General features: G+C 39.8%; 1 protein-coding gene across 1 annotated transcript in view; it reads left to right on the forward strand.

Moving 5' to 3' along the window:
* Positions 1-15,995, forward strand: part of LOC113953324 (von Willebrand factor D and EGF domain-containing protein-like) — a 175,189-nt gene that overhangs the window by 138,806 nt on the left and 20,388 nt on the right. The window contains 4 exon segments of the mRNA XM_027656358.1: positions 2,242-2,337; positions 3,106-3,201; positions 5,529-5,624; positions 7,191-7,286. Of these exon segments, the coding sequence (XP_027512159.1) occupies positions 2,242-2,337; positions 3,106-3,201; positions 5,529-5,624; positions 7,191-7,286 (384 nt within the window).

A 15,995-nucleotide genomic window follows, 5' to 3' on the forward strand; every position in this document is an offset into this window, starting at 1 on the left:
TGCCCTTCACTTCAGTGAGATCCAGTGCAAGCCCCCAAACACAAGTGAGAGATTATAATCATGGCCCTGAAATTTTAAAGGAATAACAAATTTGTATAAAGCCAGTTTCAATTTCTTCCCCTTTTGTTGACTTTCCATTTCATCATGGGCTGTTACCTCCAGTTTGCCCTAATGGCATAAGTCCCCCAGGTGCCTGAGCCTCTGACTTGCTTCAGCGGCTGCTACTGGTGGCTGAATTAGAAACACTTTGGGAAAGGTTAATGTTAGCTGCTTAAATGGGTCTAAATCAAATAATAGAATGACAGAATGGTTTGGGATGGAAGGGACCTGAAAGATCATCTCGTTCCATCCCCGTTGCTGTGGGCAGGGACACCTACCACTAGCCCAGTTTATTCCAAGCCCCATCCAATCTGATCCTCAACACTTCCAGGGATGTGGCAGACACAGCTTCTCTGGGCAACCTGTGCCAGTGCCTCACCACCCTCACAGTATAGAATTTCTTCCTACTATCTAATCTAAACTTATCTAAATCTATTTAGTTTTCCAGACAATTATATTTTTTTATTGTTTTTTTTCTCATAGATGTACACTTCGAATTTCAGCTAAACACATGTTGATTTGCAAATGTCTAAACCTCATAACCCATCAAATCAAAACTAAATTTAGCTTAATGACATTCTCAGCATGTATAGTATGGATCTAAAATACATCTAGTAAGTTTTCTGTTCTCAGGCATATCAAATCCTAAAGTTATATAATGCAGCATTGAAAATTTCACAGTTAAAACTGTATGGTAACAGGAAATGTAAATACCAAAGTACCTGAAGAGCAGATCTAATACCAAATATATTTCTTCAGTGTTATTTTTGTCAAAATGTTTGATTTCTTGGAGCTTGTCTTTTTAACTAGAATTGGCCAATGTGTGGGGGCTTTTATTGAGATGGCAAAATTCATATTCCACGGCTTTACGTGAAGGCACTGTGACAATTACAAGAGGTGAGGAGGTCTTCAATACAATAACTGCATGGAAATTATGGGTGCCCCAAGAATTTGTCCTTCATTTAGCTTTCCATTTACACAATCCATTTTCCAGTTTTAAGAACAAAATGTGGTGCATTTACGCTCTTTTCCTTTGTAACAATACTTAAAATGAAAAGTGCTTTGTTTCAGATCTTTTTAGCTTAATTTTGCATTTTTCTTGGAATAACCTTGCTTAGCTTCAAATTCATTAGAAAAGATAAAACTCTGCCAGTAAAGTGTGCCAAAGCACAACATTTTTCTGCATATTCACTTCCCAAGCACAAGGAAAGATGCTTTTCATTCTGGTATGTGAGGTGTTTTGTTTGGTTTTTTTCCAGAGACATGAGAGTCAGCTGACACCTGTGTCTTGCTCTGTTCCTGCACACAGTACTTCTTTTTTGAGTGTCAGTGATCATCTTGTCCCTTCAGTGATCTTCCTCCTCCTCTTGAGTTTGCCATACAAAATTACCTCTTATTAGAGGGCTACAAATGGCAGTGTTCATGATATCTGGTGTCAGGTACCTACCTTAGATCTCAGGTTTAAGAGGTGAAACCTTCCAGGTTCCCTCTACAATAAAACCATTAGATTAATAATGATCAACATCTAAAAAGCAGGTGAGTCTCTTCAGCAAACATCCTAGTTCAAGAGCTGCTGTCCATTCCAGCTTTACACCATACAACTGCTCATCCTCTTTCTTCAACAGAATGACACTGCATATTGAAGTAAATCAAGAAATCATTATCTGATTTGCTGCTTTGACTACAGAGCTCATACTACTCACTAAATACTAAAATTTTTGCCTAAATGTTTGCCATTTGGCTGGTAAATCCCCATACAACATTTTTCTCTACAGAAGAAACACTTCATCTCTGCCTTAATGTAACTTCTGTCACATGTTAAAGTTTACTGACCATCCACCAGGCAAATCTTGTACTTGGGCCATCCTTAGACTTCAAAAATATGTACTCAAAAATGTGCATGCTCAGAAGTTAAATATGATTATGCAAAAATCATTCCCTTGCAGACATTATATAGCTGCTCATTAGTGCTGTATTACTAATGTGATACCCACTGCTATCCTGCAGTGTTTTCCTCAGCCAAATTACTTGTTGGATTAATAAAATGGTATGGGGAGAGAAGAAACCTGTGCTGTGCTCACAGCCACACAGAATGTAATATTTGAACTGCATTTTTTTTTGTCTCCTGTTCTATTCTTGCAGCACAGTGTGATCCGCCATGTGAGCACGGAGGAACTTGTCTACCTCAAAACACTTGTTCTTGTGCTTATGGATTTGTAGGTCCTCAATGTGAAACAAGTACGTATGAACTCACTCAGGCTTTTATCATTACATGTTTGAATTAGCAGAAAATTACAAGATAAAAAATGACCTTTTATTTTTTCTATATTTCCCTTTAAAATTATTAATAAATACAGGAAGAAAAACAAAATATAACATGTTGAAGCAATACAGTAGCTAAACTATTTCAGAGCATATATTTACCAGCAGTGTAGTTGCGTTATGTAAAAATATGCACATCTATATCAATATTTTCTACATACAAATGTTTCTGAAAAAACAAACAAAGAAGTAAAAACGTGCATGCTATTTATAGTAACATTTATGAAATTCAAGGTTGTGAGTGAAGGCAGAAATGCTAATTTTGAGAACACAAAATACTAGCCATACCTATTAGGAACCATGTTACTCTGCAATGCAAGTTAAAAAAGAGATTCAATACAGAGAATGTCTGGAGGGAAAAAAAACAGCCTTCAAACCCTTCTGTATTAACTGAATGGCAGAACATGTGCAGTTCCATCATTACAGTGCTGCTTATTTAAATATCAGGATACCCTTGACAGGAACATAATTTTATGTCTGAACCAGAGTAGCTGCAATACTTTAAAACCAAAGAATTTTAGATGTAAGGCTTCTAATAGAGAAAGAAAACCAAGGAAAAGAACAGATTCAACCCTCAGTTTGCCTCTTGCATCAATACTATTAGTTATTTGCTGTGATAGAGCAACTTTAGGATCTGCATTGGTGTCAGTGATAAGACATGTCAATCTTTTCTGTGTCTTCCAGTGGTGTGTAACAGGCACTGTCACAACGGTGGGGTCTGTGTGTCACCAGATGAGTGCAAATGCAGAAGTGGGTGGAGCAGCCCTTCTTGTGAAACAGGTAAAGGGTTAGAAATGGCTGGTCTCTCATGCCTTTTGATGCCTGAAATCCCTGTGGTTCCTGTAATTCAGTGGTCAGGTTCGTAACTGCTGCTTAAAGAGTTAAAGCATAAGAACAAAGAATAGTAAAGGGCAAAAGCTCGGAAGGCTTTGAGTTTATGTAAGTTATTCCTAAGCTTACATGTTTATGTAAGTGTTCATAAGTTTAGACGTTTATGTAAGTATTTCTAAGTTTAGATGTTTATCTAAATATCAGGTTTACGGAGAGGAAACCCACAAACAAAACCTTTTCACAGCCTTTTAAGCTTGTGTGATTCTGGAGTTATTTCTTAGAATGCACTGCTGCCAGAATTCACACTGCTCCTCCTGTCTGCATCTTGTACTTGCACAGCACCTATGAAGGCATCCACAGAACGTGGGAGCTCAGGGAAAAGCCACCTCCACCAGTCAGTACAAAGTGACAAGGTGAGGATTGGAACTAGGTACCTATTTCTAGACAGTGCTCACAGTTCTGAGCCCTGTTTTGAATAGACACAGCTCAGATCTCCCTCTCAGGATCGAAGTGCTAAAAGCTGGAGGACATATTTTTCCTCCAAAGGCACAGCAACTGCAGCACTCACCTGGGAGAAGGTATGCAAAATAGTGAAATATTAAAAGGAGCAAGACCGAGGACCACCTTAATCAGTGCCAAACCTCAAGGCTACAGAGGCAGTCTGCTCTGCCACAGTGAATGCTAAATGACTAAGACACCTTCAGCCTACATTACCTTTCCTGGAAGGTGAGAGATGTCATTTTAACCTCCATCTCCCAGATATTACTCTTCCTGTAAGTGTTAAAATGACAGACCTAACGGGGACACATAAATTAGCCTAGCTAAGATCTGCAGAAAATGACTGGGATTGTCACTACCTATTCTGGTTCCTACTGTCTCCTCTTTTTCTTTTCATTGAGTTCTGCAATTTTATTTTGGCGTGGCTTTAACAGGATTATTCCAAGAGAACATGCAAGAAGCAAGAGCAACAGTAATTTCCAACCCAGAATCACAGTGGCAGGATTTTTTTTTGTCTGCTGACACCTTAGGGGAAAGACTATCAGGCTCACCTCTCTGGCACTGTTTTGTGTGCACTACACTGAGTATTTTCTGGATACTGCTGGGGTTTCCCACCTGAAGTGATATCATAGGAATTTTTGAAAGAAGACAGATACAGAAATGAAAAAAAAAAAAAGGACTTAGAGGACTGTACCAATGGAAGTATAAACACTGACAGACTGACAGAGTGTGGACATCTGTGAACTAGCCAGGACAAGGAGGCAACTAATCCAGATTCTCCATTAGCAATGAATGAAGTCCATTTTGACTTCATAAGTGGTTTTTCTTAGGCAAAAAAGCCTCTCATCTAGACTACAATTTCACTTATTTTCTCTTTCCAAATTGACATTTTATTTCTTCTTTAGTTCATCTGAAATATTTTAGTGACCCTTAATCTATTTAAACTTAAATACATTTAATTTATTTAATGGGCTATTCTGCAAGATATTGAAAGACAAATGGAACAGAAGGAAAATCCTGGTTTAAATTGTCACTCTGCTGTACAATAAAAACTTTATCAGATTCTTTATTCTTCACACACTGACTTCCCAGCTAAATCAATTTGCAATTCTAATGGTCTTTTTTTTTTAACAGTCTGGTATTTGCCACATACAAATATGCAAGACAGCTTTTAATTCCTAATGCTCGTTATGTCATCTACAGTAATAACAGTTGCATAGAGAGGCAAAGGAAGCTCAGCCAGTAGCTTTGCTGGTGATGCATGAGCCAATGTGTTGTAGGAAGTGGCATTTAAATGAGGCAGAACAAACAGGTTTTGGGGTGCACACCTATTGGACTTCATGAAAATGCCACAATGCTCTGCTGAACGCAGCCAAAGCAGCAAAGGGTTAATATCTCAACTCCAGGTTTCCCAGGGACCATATAATGAGACTACAGTTACTACCTCGGGATTGTGTTTGGTGAGGATACTGGAATGGAAGCAAATGAACTGTGTGAACTAGAGGAATACATCAGAAATAAATTAAATCATTACATTAAATTATACTCCATTTCATCCTCCAAGCTATGTTAAAACACCACGGAAATGCTCCCACTGTGTCAACCATGAATAAATGCCGCAGCACAACTGACCAGCAAGGACTGCATGAAACTTATCACAGTATTACTAGAAATATTTACTCTAATGGCCTGTAAAAGAGTCAGCAGTAAAAGAGTGGCTACTTTAAAAAGTTCGACATGATCAGAGATCCATAGAGTTGTCTAATATTCCCATACAGCTGTGTGCAACCCTGTGTGCCTGAATGGAGGAATCTGTGTACGGCCAAATATGTGCTCATGTCCTTATGGTTTCTATGGACCACAGTGCCAGAGAGGTAAGAAAGTTATATTTATCATCTTGATAAAGGATCCAGGCTTCAAATACAAACAGTACCTATATTTTTACCTGCCCCCACATAAAGCATATCCAGAGACTCTCTTTGTCATAATTCTGTGCTCTCCTTTGGTGTTATAGTCTGTCATAAATCCACATTATATTGTTCTTAATGGTACTGCGAAGGAGTAAGCACTTATTTGTTATGGCATTAATGATAACTAAATAATTAATCTAAAGCTATTTGAGTCAGTGATATCACTACTTAGCAACTATTCAATTAAATGTTCAAGCATGGCTCTACTTTGTTCATTTTGCATACCCTGTGACAGGTACTGTCAGAGCCAGATGATAATTCATCTTCAGATGGGGCTCACAATATCACCTACTTGACCACCCTAAAGTACCATGGGTGGGAGACTTGAACAGGACTCCATCAGGTCCCTGCTCAAAGACCTGATCAATATTGTTCTGACTGACATAGAGCAGGACCTGATTTTGAATCCCTGTTCTAGACTGAGCTCTAAACTGAGGCAAACCATATCTTGGGTTTCTTGCTCACTTTGTGCTTGAGAAGTCAAGTTAACGACCCATTATCTGAGGCAGAACATGTAGGAGAGAGGAACTTCTGTTATGGGCTCAAGTAGCTGGAAGGTACCTGTGCTTACACCACTCATTTTTCATTTCTTTTTGAGCATAGCTCTAGTAACCCTCTAATCTTGGAATATAAATACATTCTTATTACCAATCCTGAACTATTTTGATATTAAATGTTCTTCATTCTTATCTCTTTCTTTTGTTTCCCTGGAATTCCTAGATGAATGCAGTCCCAATGCATATTTTTGCAAGTGAATGATTTGCACACAAAAATCTAGTTGCAAATGAAACCTGCTGGAAGCTCTTTGCTTTTATGATGTTGGGGGTGAATGAGAGAACAAAAATGATACCAAAATGATACAGACTGTAACTTGATGATTTTTCTCTTTTGAGGTTCAACATGGAAGGTGATTTCCAACACCTAGGTGATTTGGAATTTTTGCCTTTAAGTGTTATGGTTTAGATAAAGCTCAAACTCGAAAATAAATATCTACTTGTGTGGGATATGGAATTGATATAGGGGTATAGTGGATGGATGCTGAAGAATAGCAAAACCCTTCCTCCTGCTTCATTGAGAAAGGGGGAAGAAACAGCAACAGTCAAGTTAGCAAATGTCAAACACTGATGTTTATTTCAAAGGCAGAAGCCTTGAGGAGGATCTTTAGCTGGAGATTTAAAAACCCAAGAGATTCTCAGGAATATCCCGACCTCTTAACTGCAGGTATCTGAGACTCCTAGATGCTAGGAGTTATGTCCCACATTCTTTCCATGAACGAGTCAGAATCAGGCTCTCCATCTGGGCATCTGCCCAAATCATCCTCTGGGGAGACACCTTCCCTACCCCAGCTAAAAAAAACCCCTCTGCAGGCTCATCTCCCAACAGAGGCCCCTAAATAAGGTGTCTGTACTTAGGCAGTGTTGATCCCCTGTGTGATTTTGGTGCACAAAACTTCTCTTTTCCTTTCACTAGCTGTGTGCATTCCCCCTTGTAAGAACGGCGGTCACTGCGTTCGAACCAACGTGTGCTCCTGCACCGAGGGCTACACCGGGAGAAGGTGCCAGAAAAGTGAGTTACAGATTTCCCTTTGTTTTCCTATGTCCTATGACTCCCAAACAGCTTTTTTTTCCTTTCTGTACATGCTCCACAGAATATTCAGCCTGTATTTATGCTGTGAACTCCTATATTTCTATCAGAGCTTATATAGCATTACATTATACGCAAAACTTACTTTTTAATTAGAATAGCATTAAGTCAAGTCAGTGTCAGGAGTAGAACATTTTGATAGAATCCTCTCTAAATATTTCACTCAAAATGAGTAACACTCAAATCTAGAGAGGAATTAATTATTTTGCATTAAAGTTTTTTTGGGGAAAAAATTTAAAGCCAAAGGCCAAGCAGCTGAATGAGGTCCTTAAAAATATTAGTACATCATACTCATAGCTTAATTAAGACAGCTAATAACACTTCAGCTTTGAATTTATTCTTGTCACTGAAAGTCTCTTTTTACGTTACCATCAGTATAAATATTTGATTCTCCTATTCTTCTGGGCAAATAGGTTATTTTGGCACTTTTACAGACTCTATTGCTCAGAAATACCTGTCAGCCAGGGAGTTTAGGATATGTATGTGGAAACTTTTTTTTATTATTATTTCTTAATCAGTTTGAAATTGGCTAAAGGGGAGCTGTGAAAACAACCATTCTTGGCAGGAAGAATCTGTACATTTCCAGAGCACTTTATGTCTCTCACACACAGACAAAAAAGCTAGTAAAAAATTCCCTCCAGCAACAAAAGCCCTCTCATTCCTCGTACTACAGCTCTCCCTTCCTTCAGCAGGGAGAGTCCTGATGCACAGTACACAATTGAATAGTCTGTTCTGGCAGGAATGAGCTGGAGGGAGAAAAAAGGAGGAAAAAACCTTATGTTCGGCATCTTGTTTTTGAGGTTAGAGAACATTAGAAAAGTACTGTTTCCAGCTTTAAACATCCTGCCACGTCTCCAGACAGATCAAAGGAAAACGCAGTGATGATGATTGCAGTCTAGCAAAGCACTCCCTGAAATCCTCCAACCACTACCAACACATAGGGTGTTTCTTTTCACTTTCCAAAAGTTTATGAGGCTTTGTTGTCCATCTTGATGTAATCTTTTGCAAAAAGGTTTTTTGAGATGATGAAAATATTTTTGCTCTGTCTGATCCAAGCCTCCATTCTACTTCCACAACCACTACAGAGTCTGTTTTATTAGTCCTGGTGTTATAAAAACTTAAATAAAGGACCTATGAATGTGATGAATGAAGAGAAACATGACTAAGTAGAAGGAAAATGCTACTATTTGCTGACTCTTACTGACCACTGACTGTTAACTGGTGGAAAATGTTGAGTAAGTAATGGGGTTTTTTTTCTTGCTTAAAATCAACAGCACATGGGACAAGTATCATGACCCATCGGAAGTAGTTTTTTCACAAGCTTTTCATGACAAGCAGTTGCTGTCAGAGTTGTATGTCTTCTCACTGTTGTCATATGAAATACCTTCTCTCTCCTCTGCCAGAGGTTCCAGATTTTTATGCTCCTCCGGAGCAAAGGACTGAATGGCACATGGTAGAAGTCAGTCTCAGTTGACCTCTGCAAACCTTCCTTCACAGTCCAATCAGTGCTTTCATCACTTACCCTTTGGATATGTTGATATTGTTTCCATTGCTTTTAGGCATTTCTCTTTCCTTCTTAATAAGTCTCCTGCATAGACAGAGAAACAAAAGCTTCTGTTTGGTTTTGGCAGCTTCAGGTTCTCAACCGAAGGAGAGAATTAAAACTAAAATCCACGTGGCCCTTCAAAGACAGGTCATTTTTAAACTGAACCCAAATAGGCTATCAGTTTATTTTAAATATACACAATACGCTGTAGTATTTTCACTTTCATCCCTGTACAGTTTGGAATTCCTACTGCTCTCTGCATGACAGCCAAAAATTTGCAAGACAGAGTGGTGGCACCACGGCTTTGCTGTTCGGACTCACTCCTCTTTGCCTCCTCAGTGTATGGAGAAAGGCATTCAGCTGGAAAGTTTGCGTTTGGTATCTAAATAAACATCATCTCAAAACCAAAAAAAAAGGTGCAAATCATCGAGGTCTGATTGGCTGCCAGCTGAAATATAAGGCTTTGTCTGGTGTGTTTCCTGATAAATAACTGCCTGGTGATTATGCAAACCAGACACCCACAGCCTGGACGAGTGGGTGGCAGCACTGACAGTGAAATGTGTGGTTATGCCTCACCAATCCTACAACCTTGTATCCTCACTTGCTACGTGTTGTTTTCAGTATAAACTGTCTTTTTGAGAGGGAAGAGGGAAATGCTGGCAGCACCTCAAAAGAAAATATATTTCTGGATCAACTTTGCATCAAACAAACATACTCAACACTAACGCTAAAGAAGAACTATTTGCACAGAGGTCTGGATTCCCTTTTGGAAAATGCACAGCTGTAACAGTCCTGGGATGTCACGGCTTTTCATGAGGCTCTAAAACAGGGTTCTCACTGATTTCTACTGCATCCTTACTAAAATTACAAAGACAGCACCCTAGGTTTCATTTATTTACTACCTGTATTTGCATAGGACAGCTTTGCAGAAAAACTCTTACAAATGAAAGCTCATAAACCTGAGTTTTCTTTATGAATGTTTGGAGCAAAGAGAAGGGGAGAAAAGGAGGGACTCATGGTACCACGCGTGTATCCTGCACTGTTATCTGCTTCTTGTGAGTGCATCTCTGAGCAAAAAGGCGAGCCACAGCTCCCTCTGGAGCTCATCAGCAAGCAGAGGTCACGGGAGAACAGTGAGGAGCATCCTCCTTCTCCCTTCTCCAGCGCACCCCCAGCCTGACCTCTGTTCCTGTGTCGGCACCGTGCACGCTGGACCCGCGTTCCGCAGCACAGCCGGCAAGCTGGGCTTTACTTACCGTTTAAAACTGAGACCATGTTCCTGCACACATCTATTGCATTGTGTCAGGCTGAATCCTGACGACTTTGTATCACATAAATCATCACACTGACATTGGGACTTTGCAGATTGGATCTCAAAGTTAGGAGACAACTATTTCTCCATTTCAGTAATTCCTGCAGGCAGGATTTATAGCCAGTACACAGTGCACAATATAACTCACACTCATTTCTCCAGCTCTGCTTGCTCCTCTTCCCTCCCCCTTCCTTTTTCCTTCCCGGTAGCATGAGGACTTTACTTGCATGAGAGCTAGAGGCAAACTAATTGGAAATGTGAACACTGGGTTTCACAGGCAGCTTTTTGCTAAGCAATGTCATATTGTGAAAGTCACCGGTTTCCCATATTCCAGCCTTCCCATGTAATATTTCTGTACATTACTGCCTCTCCAGCTGCATAAGCAGGAAGTTTTACTGCTCAACAAATCAGACTCCTACTGAGTTGTCATTTTGACACCGTGTGATATATTCTCTGGAATGCCTTCACTGAGTAGCCAGATTGACTTAAGCTGTCTAAAATCAGCCAGTTTGCAAACCAGAGGTCCAGGTTACCCTCCCACACAAACCAAGCAGGGAACAAACCGTGTACCTCGTCTAAACGGATGGAGGAATCATTTGCACTAGACTTGCTTTTCATATGTCAAGGATGTGCTTAAAAGCAACAAATATTTCTCTAAGACTTCTGGATGGCAAATATCCTTGAGCAGTGGGTGTTTGGAAGAAAATGAACAGCTGCTTATAGCAGAGAGACTTGTAACTTACTGCTCAAAGCATTGGTTTTGCAACAGAAGTACAAAGATTTGCAGGCTGGCTTGGGGACTGGTTGGTGCCCAGTCTGGAGATATGGGAAAAGGAAACACTGGTCTCAGTCCTTACCTAATTTTCCAGTTGACGTAACAGAATAGGGTCATATTAGATGTCATCTTCCATCCTTGGGCAGGAAACAGAACAGAAGATGAAGGAAAAAAATCGGGGCTACTGCTGTCTTTCCCATTCAGCTGAACACAACATGATCCATGTGTGTTGCGTGGGGAGAACAGGGAGAGCTGTGACTTCCCAGAGGAAGGGATAGGGCCAAACAGGAGAGAGTGACTCAAGGCACCACCTGGTTTTTGGTCTGCTCTCAGAGCAGAGCTCCTCTCTGCTCACTCTTAGTAAGGATTTGCCACAAAACCATTAGTTGGCCATTCGTAAAAACTACATTTTGTTCATATACATGTAGCTGATGCATTTATTTTAATAAGGTTTTTGAGCACATGCAACTGTCAAAATTTATTCTTCAGGAAGAGAACAAGAATGCATCTGGGTAAGAAATGAATACATATCCTAAATAAGCCCAAAAGCCTTATTAAATTTTTTATTCATTCCATAAGCAAAACATTCCCAGACTGCAGTATGAATTTTACTAGAGTAGAAAATCTAAATTCTGATACAGTATTTCTTTCCTCGTATCTTAAAGGCACTGAAGAAATGTTCTAGAGCTGCTGCTGTACGTAAAAGCATCTTTAAAGTAAAAGAGCAGGGGTTCCTGAATTACTGCATCTCTCTTTGCAGTGGGCCTCTGTGTTAGGATAAGTGCTTTTCCTCACTAATTGATGTAAGAAACAATACTTTAGGGGGTCTATATTTAACTAAAATATTTTTAAATGTCTCCTAAAAAAAGGAGCAATGGATCTACCACTTGAAAAGCCTGGAGGACACACGGTTATGCAGATTAATATTGTCTGTTTATATACAAAAATACACTGGTAAGACAATCCTCTCCAGCACTGCTTTCCAAGTAAGTTTAAGCTTACTTTCTAAGAGAGATAATAACAGGGTGATGAAGAGACTAGTGCAGTGCCAATGCAGACAGAGGTCCTATTCCAAACCTTCTGACCGGGCTCCCACCTTAGGTCCTCACTTCTTGGCTGGGTTATCAGCCAGACCACAGTGGCCTGTCTCTGGTTTTATTGGCTTCAGACTTCATCTCCTGGGCCACTGCAGTTCTTGGTTACTCTGCCTGAATCTCCCTTTTCCTTTGTACAGGTGAAAATAAACCAATTTTCACCAGGCCCAGGCAGTGACTTCACCAACTCAGCACAACAAGAACGTGCCTAAATATCAGGTCATACTGCAAGCCCAGAGCTGCAGAAACAGTCAACAGAGGAAAACTGTGTGTATGAGAATCTTCTTTCTCTTCTTATTCAGGCATGACAAGAAAGCTCAACAGAACGATTTATGCACATGCTGGAATGGTTCACTGACCTAATAAAACACAGAGCATTCCTCAATGAAGAGAAAATGTTACCAAATGCAAGCCCCTAACAAGATGGGAATATGAGCTGTGCTGAGAGTATACTTTGCAATTCCCCACATTAATTATATATTAACAGTTGCAAAGATGAGAATAAAGTAGGGCTGTAGCCTCTTTCAAATTAATAGAGTTGCAATCAGACTAAAACCAGTCAGTAAATGAGAAAAAGGGTTTGCTAATGATCTCAGAATCTAATGGTTCCTAGCAGAATATTCCCCAAACATACAAATGTGCACCTACATGTGCATATTTTATTTATAGTGGCTTTCATACTGAAAGATGCTGAAGTATTTTGCAGCTATCTCAACATCATACCATTGCATGTCAAGAAGGAGTTTCACCTGATGATAAATATTAGGTAAAATGAAGATCACGAAACCAAGGGGGAGAGACATTTCAGTCCGAGGAGAGTGGAGAGTCCCCTGCCTGTGACAATTCCCCACTGGTTTCCACAGCTTCCTGAGGTATAAGACTCTTACCCACCACACACTACCAGGGGATCTTTTGGTGGTACAGTCAGAGAGATTGGAATCCTCTTTAGCTGATAGAAACGTTATCATCTGATGAGAGGGACATGACAGCAAACAGGTATGCAATGCACTACACACTGACTCAGAACTCAGTCTGGCATCTCAGTAGTTTTCCCTTATAGTAGTAATTATTTTTCTCATTTTTCCTGAACTAATAACTAACTTAGATTTATTTTCTGCTTTAATATCTCTAAAAGGCCCCATAAGCATATCAGATTACACATCAGAATGAAAACCAGACATAATTAGGTAAAGCACTGGCATTGCACTGCTGTCTGTAGGGTTTACAACTTTTCAGACCATTTTTTCTTCTGAAATGTGTGCTAGGTCATGCAAACTAACTCTTATTGCTAAAACTGTGTGGTAAAGTGAATATATTAGAAATGCAAACTGTCACCACACCCATCACAATTACATTTACAGCTCCCTCTGCGTCTTGTAGTAATTTGTTCTCATGCACTGCATCCCTCAGAGGTTTCTACCAGATTATTTTTTACTATTCAGAAAGGTAATTTATTGAAGAGGTGCTTTGCATCTCTGTCAGAGGTACGTGAAGCGAGAAATAGGGATGAGCAAACCTCGAAATGATTGGTAGCTTGATACGGAAAAGGATCCGAATTGTAGAACATGGCACTAAAATTTCAATTTTGTTACATGACAAGTATTACTTCTTCTTAAAATTTAATCTGTGGCTATAATTACTGATATTCAGTGGATCACATGTCTGAGGTTACTCTGATAGAACTTGGAGAGAAAGTTATTCCTTTATTTACAAATCCAAATCAACACAGATGAGGACTTTCAGATAAAATCAAGCTCTGAAACAACATATGTGCCTAAAACTCAGCATGAGCAAAAGTAGTTCCTCACTGCCCTTGGAAGGAGAAAAAAGGGGACTAGAAATTGCTGGTGTCCCGAATCCATAACATGTTTTTCAGAGCTATGTGCATTTGGGACCTTCACAGCAGCAGATATATTGGTACATCCATCTTGCTAATGATCTGTTGAGCATCAGTTATACCCTCTAAGGGGGGAATGACATTGTTTACCTCCACAGATTTCTGCCAGTACAATCCAAACAATGGTGCCCATTGTTAGAAACATCCTATATGGCCAGACCACACCCATTTTGTGTTTTCAGGGGTTTTTTCCAAAGGATTGAAGATCATTCAGCAAGACCAAATCTTTATTTGGAGCCTAGAAGCATCCAATTGTTTCTTTACTACAGTTAGGGCAATGTTTTATCTGAGCAGGGCTCATAACGCATCCAGAGAGATGGGAAACCTTCTTCCAGTGGATCAATTGAACTGTGCTGTTTTGTGAAACTGCTGATCTGACCTTCCAGTTCTTGTCCTATGAAAAAGATCAGCAATATACCTACATTTTAAGGCTTCAGTCTCACAATTGTGCCATTCCTGGCACAGAGCTTCTCCACGTTTTTGTTTTGCTAATAGTTGATATATTTTATCTATAAACATCAGAAAAGGGCTAGAAGGGCCAGTTTTAATACAAAATCCACTGCTTTCGCATCTACTGGTTTCAGGTTTGCTCACAGCTTGAGTTCTGTCAGCTGTATTTTCCTGACAAAACCAGTTGGTGTTATTTTTAAATGTCTCCCATTCTTTGTGTCCGTACTGTGTCATATCTCCCCAGCTACAGTTCATTCTTTTGGAGAATGTCACACCAAATCAAGATAACCACTAAGCAGAAAGGAATAAACAAACCTTAAAACAACATGTACATGCAGAAAAAAAAACAAAACTGAGAATGATCCAGCTTCCTGCTCCTCAAAAGAGCAAGTTGAAATATGCACTAGGCCCACAGAGAAGTCATCAGTTCAAAACCAACACTGGCCAGAAATAAAAGCAGTGCCTGTGAATCACCTAGAAATGTCAGCACAGGGATGGTGACTTGAAGGATACATTGAAGTATGTATGTGCCAGTAGGTGTTCTTTTGGCTGCAATTCTCTGTTCTTTGTCAGCAAGCTCCAGCCTGATGCATTGCCTTAGCTGGCCCACACAGATGTTACTGCTTGAGGCTATTTTCTCTCTTCCATCCAAAGGCAGGATGCATTCAGGTCAGTTTTCTCAGCTTCTACAGGGCATCTAAAAAAAAAAAAAAGAAAAGAAAAAGAAAAGCTATCTTGAAAACTACATCTAATTATCACTGCAGTGTGACATGCTGTCTCCTCATCAGCAGCCTGGCTCAGGATACGTGATGACAGGTAATTTTTGATTCAGAAAGAAATAGTCTGTGCAATCTCATGGTCAGGAAAGGACATGGATGTTTCAGTTCCTGAAACATTGCAGAGGATCCCTCTCTGCCAAGATTTTAGGAGCCTGGTTTAATATTCCCTCTATTTTAAGAGGGTAGTGGTGAAGACTGCCTTATTTCAACAAAATTACAAGCCTTTCACTAATTATCATGATCTCCTTCAGTGAGAAAAGGTGTAATGAAGCACTTACGTCAAAAGGTGGCTTAGGGTCAACTAGAAAAGTTTTTATCTGATAATCTGCAGAAGCAGTGGTAGTCTGAAGGAAATGTCTGACTTCTAATCACTGTAAACTAGTCAGCAGATACTGCAGGCTAATAGTGTGACTGTTAGAGTCACTTCTAGTATCTGCAGTCCAGCAAAGCATGCCCAGTGCTTAACTTTGCCCCAAGTCACTTTTGGCTTTGCATAACAGGGATATTTTGCTTAATACTGTGTATATTTTAGGGAGACTGTTAGTGTAGATCCAAGGGAACAAGAGCAGGCAAGAGAAGACACTGAAATTGTGGGTGTCCATCACTGATGCTACTTACACAAGGAAGACAGACTTCACTTTATACATAACATTGCAGGTGTTGGTTGGTTTTAGTAATCTCTGGAAATACTTATTTTACAGGCAAATTCTTCCCTTTCTTTAACAAAGCAGAAGGACTGACTACCTTAAAGATGTTAGGGCTGAAGAGCTGAACTGTG

This window comes from Corapipo altera, unplaced genomic scaffold, assembly GCF_003945725.1.
Source record: "Corapipo altera isolate COAL_440 unplaced genomic scaffold, ASM394572v1 68, whole genome shotgun sequence".
Taxonomy (NCBI): domain Eukaryota; kingdom Metazoa; phylum Chordata; class Aves; order Passeriformes; family Pipridae; genus Corapipo; species Corapipo altera.